This window comes from Meriones unguiculatus, chromosome 16, assembly GCF_030254825.1.
Source record: "Meriones unguiculatus strain TT.TT164.6M chromosome 16, Bangor_MerUng_6.1, whole genome shotgun sequence".
NCBI lineage: Eukaryota > Metazoa > Chordata > Mammalia > Rodentia > Muridae > Meriones > Meriones unguiculatus.
The window spans coordinates 60,702,957-60,719,227 of record NC_083363.1 but is presented as its reverse complement, the minus strand read 5'-3'; the positions used below and the strand labels follow the sequence as shown (position 1 = coordinate 60,719,227).

At 51.7% G+C, this 16,271-nt stretch overlaps 1 protein-coding gene and 1 pseudogene across 1 annotated transcript; one reads left to right on the top strand and one right to left on the bottom strand.

Moving 5' to 3' along the window:
• The first annotated feature begins 899 nt into the window (after positions 1-899).
• On the top strand, positions 900-1,349 carry LOC110548045 (ragulator complex protein LAMTOR1-like; annotated as a pseudogene).
• Positions 1,350-3,600: 2,251 nt separating this feature from the next.
• On the bottom strand, positions 3,601-13,659 carry Pdcl3 (phosducin like 3). The gene is made up of 6 exons (XM_021635997.2): positions 13,506-13,659; positions 10,634-10,763; positions 7,114-7,204; positions 6,778-6,921; positions 5,867-6,075; positions 3,601-4,104 (listed from the first exon to the last, which is right to left on the bottom strand). Exons 1-6 carry the CDS (start codon positions 13,509-13,511, stop codon positions 3,962-3,964), a joined length of 723 nt encoding a protein of 240 aa, XP_021491672.1. The 5' UTR covers positions 13,512-13,659; the 3' UTR covers positions 3,601-3,961.
• Positions 13,660-16,271: the final 2,612 nt, after the last annotated feature.

Below are 16,271 nucleotides of genomic sequence, written 5' to 3'. Positions count from 1 at the left end.
GCTGTCCTCCCCCCGCCACCCTTCACTCAGTGTCTATCAGCGCAGCTCTGAGTCCAGCCTCAGACTTACCATGTCGCTCCTGTCGCTCCAGGGCTAGCCGTCCAGAGACATGTCCGTAGCTGCAGCTTGAGTACTCCTTCTCTGTCGCCGAGTGCTTTGTGCTTTCTTTAATGATGGGGTCCTCCAGACTCATCGGCACCTCTTGCTGTGTGATCAGATGAACTCCACGTTGCTGGGCTGGGGAGATGACTTGGTGGCCAAGAGCGCTTTCGGCTCTTACAGTGGACGTGGGTTTGGCCCTCAACATCCACACGGCAGTTCACAACTGTCCGTGACTCCAGATCCAGAAGATCCAGCGCCTCTGTGCACTCCAGCACCCATGTGATGCACGTAAACTCACACAGGCTAACACGCGCACGTCAGTAAAGAGAACAAGTTAAAGATGCCGAAGAACAAAAAAGAGCCAAGTCTCATCACCTCTGTCACACCTGCACGCTGCTAAGGAGCAGAGCGTAGGAGAGGCAAATACCACAGGGCATGCCTCCCTCACACACACATCCAGAACTAGCTAAGCTACAGACACTAGCAGCTCAGGCTCCAGCTCCAACTCCAACCCCCCCAGTTTAGGATGAAGATGCTATTGGTCCTCTAGAGCAAGTGCAGACAGACGCCACAGATGCCTGAGCGCTGGCACAGTGTGAGTAGGTGGAGCTACTGGCCAGAGCCACAGGCACCAGGACTGTTGCTGTCACCGTATCAGTCAACAAGGTCCTTATCTGGCATGGAGGCAGGAGCCACATTTGGATCAAAGTGCTACGGTGACTATTAGAATAAGGTCCTGGCTGAGCTCCTCAGAGAGCCAGACCTGCAGCTCCCTCTACTGTGCATGGCTCTAGGCCATGGGGTGCTGCTACAGCGGTGGAGAACAAGGACTCAGACCAGGATGGGGAGGAGAGGAAGCAGTTGCTAGACCCCGGCATCCCTACCAAAGCCCCCAATGGAGCCAAGCCCAACCCTCACAGCCTACCTCAGCTCACAGAAATGAGCAGGCCCTGCTCTCCTCCATCCTTGCCAAGACAGCTAGCAACATCCTTGATGTGTCTGCCGCAGACCCCCAGGGCATGGAGCAGCCTGAGTACATGGACCAGGCGAGGCAGTACAGCACCCGCTTGGCAGTACTTAGCAGCAGTCTGACCCACTGGAAAAAGCTGCCACCGCTGCCCTCTCACCAGTCAGCCTCACCAAGTGCTGGCCAGCGAACCAAGAGAGCTGCTTCTGCCTACAGTTTACTTTCTCAGATCTGGGTGGACGTGAAAGAAGAGCTGGTTGTACAATTTGGGGTCCCATGAAGAAAGGGGTCCTGGGAGCACTCCTTCTTCATCTTTACCCAACTCTTCTGGGCCTCAGCCTCACTGTGGCTTTCTACAGCACCTAACTTGCTATTAATCATGGAGGAAAAGAATTAAGGCCAGAAGCCGCAGCAAGTAAGGATTGACCAAGGGACGAGAGAACCAACTGCCATTGGCCTTCAAGATCTGGCTAGGGTGAGGGTACAAGCAAGATCTTCAGTCGCTGGGAAGATGGAGATACCACTGTCATGCTGAACATGGGGAGACAGACCCAGATCCTCTGTTCACCCATTCTCTTGGCCTCCAAGTCACTCCTGTCCTATTCCCTGACTGGGTTCGTGACCAGGGTCTGGATGAGCCCGAGTCTGAATTGAGTTTGTATTTTCAGCACCCTGTGTTTTTACATGTTTGCTCTTTTTGTTTGCCACCCTTGATAAAGGAAATATATTAAAAAAAAAAAAATTCAGGCTCTAAGGCAGTGGAGTGGCTCTCAACCTTCCTAATGCTGTGGCCCTCATACAGGTCCCCATGTTGTGACCCCAGCCATAGAACTATCTTCGCTGCTACTTCAGAACTGTAATTTTGCTATTGTTACGAATCATACTGTAAATATCTGATTTACATCGCCAGGAGGGTTGTGAGCCACAGGTTGAGATCCACTGCTCTAAGACAAACAGTGTTGAACTTCTCAGCCATCAGCCGCCACAGACAGCCCAAGGCAGGAGCCTTACAAGCAGCAAAGCTCTTGCTGTCATTCCACCCTTGCTGTCAAAACTTCTGAGCCTGGGAAGGGAGCCACGCCAAAAGGCGCTTGGGTTCAGCAGTGGGGACTCTGACATAAGAGAAAACATGGCAGACTCACATATGGAGTAGGTCCCCGTTCCCTGTCAGTCTTTAGACAACAACAAACAAATTTTACAACATAATCTGAACAAACCCTGTGTTCTTAGACTCTTGTCTCTAAGATTCCAATTAGCTATTTTGCTACATCATATAACAAAAATATTATAAACATTTTTCTGTCACCAATGTCAACTTAGAGGACTCTGGCTCAGAAAATATCAATTTTTTTTATAAATCAACTGATAGTGCTCTTATATGTGTGTAGATACCACATACGTGTGTGTGTGCGCATGCATGTGCTTACACCCTATTCTTAGGAAACAAATCTAACAGGGCCTGACAGCCAAGAACAGCTCATCTCATCTTAAGTGTTCTGTTTTTGTTTGGGGTCTTGATGGTGTGGCCCTGGCTAGCTTGGAACTTTGCACACCAAGTTGGCCTTGAACTCCCAGAGGCTGCCTGACCCTGTTAGGCCCAGCAAGAGCCTAAATATAAGAAGGTATGAAGAGAACTCAGGAAACTAATCATCCATCGATGCAAAAACGCAAGAGACTCTTCTTGACCATTGTACAATGGGGTCACTCCTGCTGGTCAGCTAGGAGTGGCACGGAGAGACAAAGACCTTGGGTTTTTAAAAGACAACAAGGCGGGACTCTCCTGGGGTTGCCTTCTTGGCGATTTAGGGTTGGAGGAAGTGTTTAACTTTTAAAATAATTGGTCAGTTCTGTTCACCTTTAGGTCCAGTCAGGCCTGTCGTAAATATCTGATCTTCAAGTCAGTTTGGAATTTCCTGCCATCCACAGTTAAATGTGGGAGGGTGATTAACTCATCCCATGTCTATTCTGAGGAGTGGGGGTTACAGGCTTTGGATCAAAGGTCAGGAGAAGAATTGGGGCCATTTGGCCCAGTTTCCAAACAAAGCCCATCTTACCAGCGCCAGCCGGTAATTTTTTTCTCCATTTAGTAGAGATCTCTGCTTATTCTCTGCCCTCACAGATGGCTAATGTCAGGAACTTTTACATTCCTCGGTTCTCTGGAGAAGCACTAAGAGGCTTTAATTAACATGGGCCTAAAACTTGCAAATGTAAGTTATAAGGCAATTAAAAGAAACATAGGTTACAAAGTTAGTCTGATTCTTTCAGCCCTGCCTCCCAGCACTAGAATTTCGGGTGTGCAGCACCACAAGCAATGGCTGGTGTCTAACAGCCTGAGACACACCTAAGTGTAACCAGGGGACCTAACTGAAAACACACATGGCAGAGAGTTGAAACCTGTCAGCTAATTTGAGAAAACAGTATTTGTCTCAAAACTATTATCAGCCATTTCTTTGGAAGATACTTCTTTTGCTAGCTTTATAAACCAAAAACACACAACCTAACTAATCAAGCTGAGTTCTCATTTTCTACAGTTATTTTTAAATAGTTTATTTAACTTATTCATGTCATTTTTTAAACTCCATATTCCTTTCTGTATAGCTACACATCAAAAAACACTGAACAGTTTCCTGGTTTGCTGAAATACACGTAGGAAGACATAGATATTTGACTTAATAGCTTGTTTAAATTTTTCTTAAAGAAACATTATTAATTTAAAAAGAGTCCCAAGGAAATTAAAAAAAATTTCCAGCAATGATTACTTCTGAAATGTATAAAATTTAAATAATTATAAAAAAGTTACCAAGATGATAAATTTTTGCTTTTTCCTCCTTATTTAAAAATCCAGATAATGTGTCATATCAAGAAAGTTCAAAGAGCTCCTCAGCTGCAGTCTTAGTCGTCCTCGGAATCACTGTCCCTCCTCATGGGGACAGGGCCTCGCACTGAGGACAGCAGAACGTCTTCAATGGGCTTCTTGGGGTTCTCCTCCAGGTCGGTCTTGATTGCTCCCGACTCCGACAGCTTCCACTCCAACTCTGGTGACAAGAAGAAAGTGCCACATAAGGAGCCAGGCCCCATCAGAGCGGTCCCCGCCCAACCCCAGCAACAGCTTCAATCTTCCCTCAGTCAGACGCAAACATGACCTGTGAAATTCGGGGAGCATTTTAATGCCAGGTTTAAAGTGGGAAAGAGAAAGGAGGAAAAGAAAAAGCTCTTTGGAGGGAAAACTGAAAACACTTTGGCACGCTGTTTCAAATATGGCCAAGTGAAGTGAATTCCGCATGAACTTGACCGTACGGGAGAATGCCAGTGTCTCCGCTTGGCCTTTCCATCAGGCCCGCAGAGGAAACTCTGAACCTAACCAGAGATCTCTGTTAACCAGCCCAAGAAGTTTTCAGCTTCATGATTCGATCTGAGACATTCAAGACAGTGCATTCGTGTAGTTCAAACAAAAACTAAATAACATGAAGTGAAGCACGGGTGCCTGAACTTCGGCTCTGTATTCAGGTTCCGCTGTCAGCGTGGGAGAGCGCGGGAAAGAGGTCACGTGATGAAGGGCGGGGGGGGGGGGCGGTATCACACGCCTTGGGGACCCTGCAGCCTACTGCAGCTTGCGTTTGTCAGACTTCAGATCCTCCCGAGGCAGAAGCCAGGAGCTGGAGGTGAAGCCACATAGTCACACGCAAACCTCTGGGGCCTGAGGGCAGCGCGGTGAGCAGGGAAGGACGTGCCACATACCCGAAGCACGCTTAGCAGGGAGATGTGATACTGTCACCGCTGAGAGAGGGACGGGGGACTCATAAGTCCACACATGTGCATTTAACACTATTTACCTACAGTCTTTACAGAGACTAACAGTCCTTACACTAACCCTCAAGTAAGAACTCTTCTGGAAATAGAGACAGCAGCTGTGCCTGGTAGCCAGCTGCTGTGCCTCACCAGAGCTGCCAGTTACACATGGGTGTGCCTCACCAGAGCTCCTGACCACTCTGGCTGTCCCTACAGGAGAGTGTGGAGCTGGGGCATTGCTGAGGGAAACTCCTGTCTTTCTCACTACAGTAGACTGGTTAAGAGCACGGCTTGCAGCGGTGTGGTGGCGCACACCTTTGACCCTGCCCTTAGGAGGCAGAGGCAGGCGGGTCTCTAGTTACACGACAGCCTGGGTTCACTGCACAGCAAGCTTGGCAGATCCTGTGAGTCCGTCACGCTTCCTCCCTGTGCGTGTGCCCTCCTGTCTCCACAGTGACATGACAGCCTTTGCCAGACGCCAAGGCCTGCACTCCGGCCTGCAGAACTAGGAGTGGGTGTCACATTCAGGCAGCTTCTGCTTCAACAGGAGACAACGGCCTCCGGCAATCCCCACCCCTTCCAGCCCATCAGGACAATGGCGTCCGCTGTGAACTAATCTGTAATACTGCACACCTCTGAGCTCCGGAACACACCTGACATGTCTGTGTATGTGTGCATTTTTCCACGCTCAACAGTGAGCGTCAGAGTACACAAAACCACTTTTAAAAGTACGTTTTTGCTGGAAAGTAAAGTGGTTGGACTCGTTATAAAGAGATGGAGAATGTCAGATTCCGTGTCACAGGTCACACGTATGTTAACACCCCTGGGGGGGCAGCAGGTGTGAAAGGATCAGAAAGTATCCTTCCAGGTTAAGAGGCAGCATTACCTGGATCTGAAATTAAGACCCACGGGGCCGACTAAGGCTACAGAGAAATGCAAACACACACGTGAGCAAGCACTGTGGGGACACTGATGCCCCTCCCCCCCACAGCACCCCACCATCCTCACCATCCCTCGTCAGGTTCATGCCCCCGAACACCAGTGGGCCGATGAACTGCGCCCTGATGTCGCCCTCCAGGTACACGAACACCGTGGGCAGGTTCCGGTCAGGGTAGTTGGGGATGCAGGTGGTTGAGATGGCCTTGATGAATTTCACGTCAGGGAACTTGGCGGCCAGCCCGCTCAGGTGCTGGTTTATCAGGGAGCAGAGCGGGATCCTGGGGCACACAGGAGAAGATGGCTGAGTGACACGGCCCTCGCTGACAGGAGCCCTCGGAGGGCCCAGCCTCTGCCTGCGGTGACTTCACTTCTCATCAGGAAAATCCATGCTGGTGTACTCGGGGAAAGGGGCGATCGGATCTAAATTCAACTCAGTGTCACAGGAAGTCTGGGAACACAGCGCTGACATCTTGACCAGCTGTGTCTCTGTGAGGGCTGCTTAGAAAACACTGAGAACACCGATGCCTGTGGAACAGGCCGGAGCGCCCTGCCTTAAGGTGGTTTCTACACACGCATCCCCACCCGGCCCCCAGCAGTACAGTCACTGTGGTTCCTGAAGTGCGATTCCTCTAAAGGGACAGCTGAGGCCAACTTGTCATCTTTTTTTAAGATCCAGGTCTTGCTGTGTAGCCCAGGCTAGTCTTGAACAATGTCACGGTTCTATGGCCTCAGCCTCTCATGCTGGCACTGCCGGAGTATGCTACCATACTCGGCAAAATTCTTTCTTAATACAGGAAATGTAAGTCCTGTCCCCTGCTTCCAGCAGAGCATGCACAAACACTAACTTAAAAGTTTTAAGATGAACACTGAGCATTAACGTTTGGGCCAATCAGCTACAAAGACACAGAGCACAAGGGCAGATTAAACCAGACCCAAAAGCTGCTCCACAGGCCCCTGTCACGGATGGTCAGTCGGCTCACCCTGGCTTGTACAGGTGCAGGACCACCCACAGGCCCTCGCCGGCTCTCGTCACTTCCTGGACATAGTCCTTCCCCGAGATCTCCAGAACTTCTCCAAACCTGTTCTTCATCTGGGCTGCTTTCCACTCGGCCAGCCGCTGCTGCCTGCACAACAGGAGGAAGCCTTAAGCACAGACGCACACCTGTCTGCTTGCTTGCATGCCCACCTCCCGGAAGAGAACCCCGGAAGCCAGGCGTACTGAGTGCCGCAGAGCAGAAGTCTCAGAGCAGCTCTGAGAGCTGTGCCCCCCGGCCCCGTCACGTTCTGCCCTCCCCAGCACTCTCCCGGGCACTGACCGGTACATCTCCAGGGCACGCTCGTCCTCCTCGCTGAACTCGTCCTCATTCTCCTCCAGCTCCTCCAGAGTCATGTCCTCATAGGTCTTCACTGGGTTTCGTGTCATTGGAGGAAGCATAACAGGGAGAAGATGAGCAAACACACACTAGAGCCCCCTTCCCTCCTGTATGTGCACACAAGCCCAAAGGCCCCAGCCCACGGCACGAAGAGCGCACTGCAGCTGAGGTCAGCCCTGCCACGCCCTTCTTCCCGTCACGCTACTCTGTCACGCTGCAAGGGAGACAGGAGGCACATTTGGCTGAAGCCACCTGTTAGGGTCTTCGTGGACACGGCAGGCGGGCGTCCTCACACACCTCACATCTCCAGCAGCGTGCGCAGTGCCCTAAGCTGCCCTGTGTGAGCTCAAGGAGGCCGGCTGTAGACATGCGGTCATCCCCCCACCCCCGCCAATTCCACGCCCAGCATGTTTGTCTTCAGTTGTCCTCCACGGCCCGTGTGAACGGGCTGGTCCCTGAGTGTGCATCCTCCAGAGCAGCCAGGTGGCGAAGGCACCCCACAGATGCTACTGCTGTCTGTCCCGGCGGTCCTCAGCCTTCCTGGCACTGCCGCCTCGTGTGGCGGTGACGCCTGGGGTAAGTTGTTTTCAGCGATAATTCATAACTGTAGTTTTGCCACTGCTGTGAATCGTAACGTAAAAATCTGACATGCAGGATATGATGTGACCCCTGTGAGAGGGTCACCAGGCCCCCACGGTTGAGAATCGCTGGTTTGTCCCACCATTCCAAGGTGCTGCAGTGGGAGAGAGAACCCAGAAGCCGTGGAGAGAGGGCTCCGCTGGGAACGCCCGCTGGTGCCCCGCCTTCCTCACTGGCTTCCGCCGAACACTGAGCACCCGACGCACAGATGCCATCTCTGTGGCTGAAGTTCATCCCTTTTCGGGAGCCTCACCTGGGCGGACACCCAGATGCCCCCAGGAAGCTCTCTTCCCAGCTGATTTCTGCTGGACGCGCCCAACTCAACATGTTTCTGCTGCCGAGTACCTGCTATTTATTCTTTCACTCTGGCTTGCTGCACACTTCATAAACTCACTCAGGGAAAACCAAGACTGTGGCTCTCACAGGTCCTTCTCTGGCAGGGAGGACACTGGGTCCTCTATGAGCAAGCTCATCTTTCCTACAGATGGTCACATCCTTCTCCGTCTTTTTGTAAGATTAAGTTGTTGTCAGGAGCGGTTCTGCACACCTTTAATCGCAGCGCTGTGAGGCAGGGGCAGCTGCAACGCTGAATCTGAGGGCAGCCAGCTGGTCGGCCCAGGGAGTTCTAGGCCACCGAGGGCGACACAGTGAACTGCATCTCACAAGAAGTTTTCTATTTATTCGTATGTGAGTGCTGTGTCTGCACGCACACACAGGCATGCCTAACGTCCTCAGAAGTGGGAGCAGGGTGCTGCATTTCCTGGAACTGGAGTTACACAGAGTTACGAGCCACCCTATGGGCGCCAGGACCAAACCCGGTCCTCTGCAGGTGAGCGAGCGCTCCTAATCGCCACGCCAGCCCCGCTGTGCTGCTGTTCCCACTGGTGTTTTCTTCAAAGTGGCAGGCAGCGCTCTTTCGCTGACGTCAACTGCACAGAAATCTGCATCTTATTTTTAAGTGGGAAATATTTTTGCCTCTTGGCATCACGTCAGGCAATATCCTCTTAAGAGTGATGACCAGCATCGAATGGGAGCCACCGCTGCCTACTGTGAGGACTGCCCATGCCTGACCCGTGAACACGTCTTTCATTAAAACTCAGGCCCAGTTCTTTGGCTCCTTTTCTCCTTTTCCTACACGCCCCCCGTGGTAAGTGTATCTATCCCACAACACTAGGAACATGCTGGCAACTCCCAGCCCTGACTCCTCTAACTCAACAAAAACAAGCCCCGCTCCCTGCCCGACATCTCCATTTGTCTACTCAGTCTCTAGGTTGGGCTGGAGAGATGGCTCAGTGGTTAGAGTAAATTGCTACTCATCTGAAGGACCAGGGTTCAACTTCCAGTACCCATGTCAGGCTGCTCATAACTGCCTACTCTAGAGGCACCAAGGTGCTCTTCTGACTCTGCAGACTGTATTCACACAGACACAAACCCACACGGAGACATATGCACACTCAACTAAAAACCCTCCAAGCCTGCGCATCCTCAACAGTTGCTGACCTACCTGTAGGCCTCTCTACCCGGCCCACAGCACCTCTGCCCCTCAGAATGCTTGAGCCAGGCCGTCTTCCTTGCCTTTCCCCTTTCACTCGTGTCACTGGCATCTGTCCGCAAATTCTGTTGGCCCTCTTTAGAAACATGGGCGGCTCTTCCACCCCCCCATCTGGTGTTCCAGAGACACCCCAGTACATGGTGTCTCTTCCCTGAATTACAGGGTTAGTTCAGTGTGGCCTCCCTGCTCTCAGGCTTCGCACTACTGGCCAGTGTCTATGCTCAGTAAGGTGGGGCTGCTGTTAAAACACTGGCCACGCCATTCTGGTTCCATCCCCAGTAACTTTCCCCTCATGTGAAGAAAGCTAGGCTCTTACGAGAAGATTCAGGATCCAAGTGGGCAGGCCCCTGGAGGCCTCTGTGAATGCTCTACTGCTTTTCCTGTCAGGAAGACCTCCTGTGGACTATCAAGGACCCCAGGCCACCTCTCTACTTGCTGAAGGAGCTTCACCTCACCTCCTTCAAGTCTACTCAAATTCCACCTGCTTAGTGAGGTCCCCTCTGGCCTGAATGACAGCATCTATCCCATCCTGCAACCTTCCTAATACTCCCAGCCTAACTCCTCTTCCTTCTGCTGCTGCTGAAACATAAACACACTGACCTCTGTCCAGCCTGTGGTCCACTAAATCCCCACTGCCCAGAATAACACCCAAGACACAAAAATCACTCACTAAGCTGGCCACATCTTAGGAAATTCTCCTCCACATGAGCGTTCACACGTGGAGAGGGAAAAGTGCCAGTCCTCTGATCAACGCCTTTCCGTCGGGAGGCATGGGAAACCCCTGAAGGCGCCTGCCTGCCCTTCCTGTGCCTTGGCCTCACACACACACTGAGCACCTTGGGACCAACAGCGGGGATCTGACGAGGGCGGTGAGCCCTTTAAGAGAAGCCCTCTCGCAGAGACCACGCACCCCAACCAACTTATGCTTCCTCAAATCAGGCGAGCTACCATACGCCAACATTCTTAACCAGCCCACAAAGATGAATAAAGTACAGCCTCAAGAGAACACAAACACAGACTTTCACGTCTGTGGTCCCGTCCAAACTAAAGCTCAGCACAGAACGGCGTGGGCTTGGGTGACACGGACAAGGACGGCGGCCTGCAGGGTGGCTCGCTCTGCTCTGTGGTCACAGCGGGCACTCCTGATGCTGACGCCAGTGCTCCAGCTCTGCCTCCCGGCCCTTACCCACAGGCCCCCCCACTACAGCAGCTGGCGGTTGGTGTGCGAAGCCAGACAGACACGGAAGAAAGGAAGGGGATGAGGGAGCTCACCCACAGACTGCTGGAGAAGCTCCTCCTCCTTCTCCTCTTCCGCCTTCTCCAGCTCCTTCAGGCTCTCCCTCGGGGGCAGGATGCCCTTCTTGCGTAAGATGTCATTCCACTCGGTGTCTGCATTGGGGTCCTGTACCAGCAAAGACAAGGAACCGGTGAGGGCAAAGTCAGGAGGGAAGGCACAAATCGACAAGCAGGAAAGGTGGGGAGCAGGGAGGCGCTCCCGCTAAATTCCTGAGACTATGGAAAGATGGCCCACCCTGTTGTGGTCTCCCTGGGGAGACAGCATGGGAGAAAAACCAGGATACAATTGGGCAGATCAATACTGAAAGCAAGGCTCTGACCTGCCTTCCATTCATGATTTACACACGTTTTATTTAAAACGCTAGTGAATTCTTATGACCTAACCCAAAGTAAATCTGATCATTTGACACAGACGTGGCCTGTGGGGCCGTAGGGTGCCTCTGAAGTCTCCTAGCTGTGAGGTCAAGGAAGATTCCCGACTTTCCCAAGGTCTCACAGTGGCATGGTTCCTGCAACAGATTCCAGGTACCTACTTGTGTTGGTTTGTTTTTTGGTCAAGTTGGCACAAACTAGAGTCTTGTGAGAAAAGGAGGCATCAAATGAGAAAATGCCCCAATCACACTGGCCTATACGTAAGCCTGTGGGGCATCTTCTTGAGATGACAGATGTGAAAGTGGGCTGGGTCCACCATGAGGCTGGTGATCCTGAGACACATGAGAAAGCACACAGAGCGAGCCAGGAGGCGCATTCCTGCAGAGCTCTCTGCTCCCCACACCTGCCACCCAGTTCCCATCTGAGTTCCTGTTGACTTCTCTCAGTGATGAACTGCGACCTGGAAGCTGAAAGATGAAATAAAGCCTTTCTGCAGCAAAGACACCAGAGCAGGGAAATTACTGAACTGGGCAGTAACTGAGACGGATGTACAAGTGTGCATGACAGATAGAGAAATCACTTGGTACAGTCAGGACGGAGAGGGGGACTAGAAAGAGCACATGCGCAAACTACACACCATTATCGGGACAAGCTCTGTCAAGTGCAAGGACAAACAGGTTGTTGGTCTAGAGTTACAGGGACCACAGCTGACAGAGATGCTCTCCAGAGAGGACATTTAATTATGTGAGGGTGGAATGGAGTCATCCAGATTGAAAAGGGAATTGACAAACTTTCACTTTAATTAAGTGTGACTAACAAGCTTACTTAGGAAATAATGGGTTATACAAGAATAAATAATAATAATAATAAGTCCTGCCTCCAGGATCCCGTCCTGTTTGAGTTCCTATCCTGACTTCCTTCAATGACAGATTCTGCCTTCAATTAACCCTTTCCTTCCCAAGTTGCCTTTGGTGAATGGGATTCACCACAGCAATGGTAACTCTGACTAAGACCCTGGTTCATGCTGTTGTAAACCTGCTCACCCCTTTTTTCTCTGTTTCTGAAAGGGGTGCACACCTATCTGCCCTCCTTCCTTGCGAAGTGTCCGCCACCCACTTGGACAGCAACCTACAAACTTCAGCTTCAGCAGCAAGACTGCCCTGAGATGGTCACAAGACAAGGCCGAAGCCTGCACAAACCAGGGAAGACTGGTACTTGAAGCTGGGCCATCTAAACAGCAGGCCTCAGAGTCTCCAGGATAAATCTGAGAACAGCAGACCCACAGCCCAGCCCAGAGTCACTCATGATGGCTAATGTTTGTCAAACACTAACTGCTACCCCCACCTGGTGTTGGTGAGGTGTGGCATTCAGAAAGGCACTGCCACCTCTGCCTATACCACCAGGAACCTACCCAACCTCCTCTGGGGTCAGAATCTAAGCAGGACCGAGCCTGATTAGTGTTTGGATGGGAGAGAGATAGAGGAGAACATTAGCCAAACCGGCTAGGAGTACAGTGGTCTCAGACCTGGACCCAAATGCCCGGTTACTGTGGGGTGCACAGCCTGGCAGGATAACAGGGCTCTGAAGTGGTTCAGAACATGAACTTAAGGAACAAGCACAGGACAACCGGGCTCCAGTCTAATTCTGTGTCACAAACCGGCTGAGAGAGAGCACAGGAAGGTGAAGCTTCCCTTCAGCTGGGTGGTCAGAGAACGTGAAGAGTGACGTTTTTAAACACAGTCCTGAAGACTTAAGAGTGCAGGCGTCCAGGGCAGTTCCTGAGCATTCTCTTTACCTTCCATGGGTACCTGGCTTGTGGCCGGCTTGCTGGGGCGCCTCCCACTCCGGTCCCCAGCGCCTGTCTCCCAAGCAGGAGCCCACAACTGTATGCCCCATCCACCTTCCACCCAGAACCTTCAGAATTCTTAAAACACAGCAACACAGAAGGGCTGGTGACAAACGGTGGTTCTTAAAGGCTATTTCTACGGTGTTTCCTAGCACTTTCTTTGAACCTTTGTCAAACACTAGCAGCAAATACCAGATCAAAACAGTAGCAACAACAAAAACCCTAAGGAGTTCCGACTTCCTTCATTTTAGAAATTAACAATGGTCCTGGGCCCTGGGGCTCAAATCTGGAATCCAGGAAGCACTCCAAAGTAAAGCTAGCGTTGGGTAAAGAGTCAGTGTAGACGGCAGAAGAGTCGGGGCCTTCACCAGGCTCGGGGAAGGACGACCCCAGGATCAGGTGACCCTAAAGGACAGAGACGTGCGGGGCAGGGCAGAGCCGGCAGGAGCACCCAGCCCGCGGGCAGGATGACCACCCCGCCCTCTCGGAGGGCGCACGCGCCGGGCCTCTCGCGCGGCCTCCTCGCCGAGGGCCGAGCGGGGTGATTTGTGTAGACCTGGCTCCGGGTCTGGCGGGAGCCCACCAGGCCACACGACCTCAGCCCTGCGGTCCCGACCTCGCCACACTCACCTGCATCTCGCCCCCAGTCTCTCAACCCGGCCCTCCAAGGCAGGCTCGCCGCTCCTCTCCGCGCAGGCGCGCTCCTCCCCTCCGGCCTCCGCCCCGCCCCCAGGGGCCAGCTGGGCGGGGCCAAGGCGGACGGGAGGGAGGAGCCTGAGCCCGGTCCTCAGGAACCTGCGCGCAGAGGCCTAGCGCGCGTGACTGACAGGCCGTGCCTCGGTGGGTGGGGCTACGGGGTGACGTCACCGCGGGCTGGTCCGTTCTACCTTGTTAGGGTAAGCGCCGAGGCCTGGGGCTGGCGGAGGAGGTGCCCGCCCGGCGTAGGGCACTACCCACCACCGGGAACAGGACGGCCTTTCCGCGGCCCGGTGCTAGCATTAAAAATGCCACCGCGTCACCGGAAGTCGCCCACCTTCGTTTTTGCGATCCTCCTAGGGTTTGTTTCCAGGCCGCGTAGACGAGCCTCTGCGGCTACAGCCATGATGGCATTCGAGAAACGGGGCGGGGGGCGTCTGCTTCCGCGCCTCCGTCGCCGCTCGCAGAGAAAAGGCGACGGTGAGAACCGTCTATCTGGTTGAGCACCAGCCTCTTGAGCCGGTGCGCAAACGCCCAGGCGGTAGGCCCCCGGCCTGTCCATGTCATTCCAAACTGGAGTGGAGAGCGCTGTTCTTCCATCCTACCCGCCTGGAGAAAAGCCTCTGCCTCCCGCTGAAGCCCACCGCGGGACCCCCTACTTTTTGGCTATGCTTTGGCATTAGCCAAGCGCCTTCACAGGTGCAGCTGTCCGGATGTGATAGCTCAGGGCTATAACCCCACTGCTCAGGAGGATCACTCGAGGCCAGCCAGAGCTCAGAGTGAGCCCTTGTCTACAAAACAAACAAACAAACAAGAAAACTCCAGCTACCCTGGGTCATTATTTCCAGGCAACTTAATTCCTCGGAGCTGGGGTCTCAGAACGGATAATTTCTGAGGAATGATAACGGACACCATCAATGACGTAGGGGCGGGGGGAACTATTCCCCAAAAACAAGGAGCTTGGATTGAGTAATTTATAGGATCCTAAAATTTAACCCAAAAACTCTTTCAACCAGATTACAGGCCTTTTAAAGTGTTTATCGATTTATCTAGCTGCAAAGTGTTGTGAATGAATTTTCCGTTTCTACTTTCAGAGTCAGTTTTGGATAGTTCAACTTGGGGGTGGGGAGATGTGCCTTCGGTCTCATGCTTCTCTCCATCCCATATAATTGGAATGGGTGTTGCTTCTCCTTTCTCACTTCCAAGTGGATCAGCTGAAAGATTCGTCCTGATGTGTTGGAAACAACGCTCCCAGTTGCTTTTTATCACATGTGTGTTTCATTACAATCTCCTGCTAATTTGATGTTTTGACTTTTGATTTTAGTACATTTGAATGTAGCAGGAATAAAGTCTTCAGTTGCATACACGTAAGAAACAAACTGTCCAACTGACCTTTTAATTTGGGATTAACTCATGAGTTCTGAGACAGCCTCGGCCACAGTGTGAAACCTTGTGTGAGTCTTAGTTGACCGAGGATGGTGTATAGACCTTCTATGAAGGGTGATAGGAACGTTGGATTGTCATTTGAGAGTAGATAAAAATCATACAGTAGAATTTAGAGAACAGACTACTAGAATTTTTAAAAAATGGGCTAACTTCTTACCCTTCAGTCATTCCCTCCACCCCACCTTGAATGGCCAGTAATAACCATGCAAATTGCTCTGGTTGGTTTTGTCAACTTGACATGAACCTAGACATATCTGGGAAGGGGAAATCTTGATTGGGAAAATGCTACTAAGACCGGCCCGTAGGCCAGCCTGTGCAATATGGTCTTGTTTGAGATGGGAGGGCCCAGCTCACTGTTGGGCAGTGCCATCCTTGGGCAGGTGGCCCTGGGTTCCATAATAAATCAGGGTAAGACAGCCTTCCTCTGAGGCCTCTGCTTCAGTGCCAGTTTCTGGGTTCCGGGATTGAATTTTTGCCTTGACTTCCCACAGTGATAGACTGTGACCTGAGTTTTGAAAGCTGAAATAAACCTTTTCCTCCTCAGGTTGCTTTAGGCCACAGAGTTTTATTACAGTGACAGAAACCCTGACTAAGACAAAAACAGCAGAGAGCCATGTATCTATGCAATAGCAAAGATACCCCAGTTCATCTTTCCCTTCCTAGTGGGGTCTCCTCCCCACCAAAGGCAGACTGATTTATTATTCAGAATGTATTTCTACTGGTTCCCATTTTTCTTTCTTTTGAATAAAGCTTTTGGAGTGGCTTTCACCAGATTTCTATTCACGTTCTTTATTTCTGTGAGTGTATATAATAAAGCCAAGTCCTCACAAAATGTTGTAACGTTTATATGTGTGGTATATGTGTGAGTAAATGTGTGTGTACAAGTATGCAGAGGCTTGACGTTCACCTTGAAAGTTTTTCTTGATGGCTTTCCCCTGTATTAATTTAGACAAGGTCTGTCACTGAACCCTGCCCTGGGAACCCACTCTCTGCTTCCCTGCGGGGATGGCAGGGAGCTGTCACACCTGTCAGTCTTTATGTGGGTTCTGGGGACCTAAACTGTGACACACGCTCCTATACAGCAAGTGACTTATCTCCCCAGCTCTTCCTGATGCCTGTCACACATTTACTCCTGGTAGAGATGGAGCACTTTGGGTTGGCCTGCCTGCCCTTCCAGTACTGCCCATACATTCCCCTTCTTTCTGGAGTTCTACCTATAAGTTCTTATAAATAATAAATAGCCTTAATGAAACC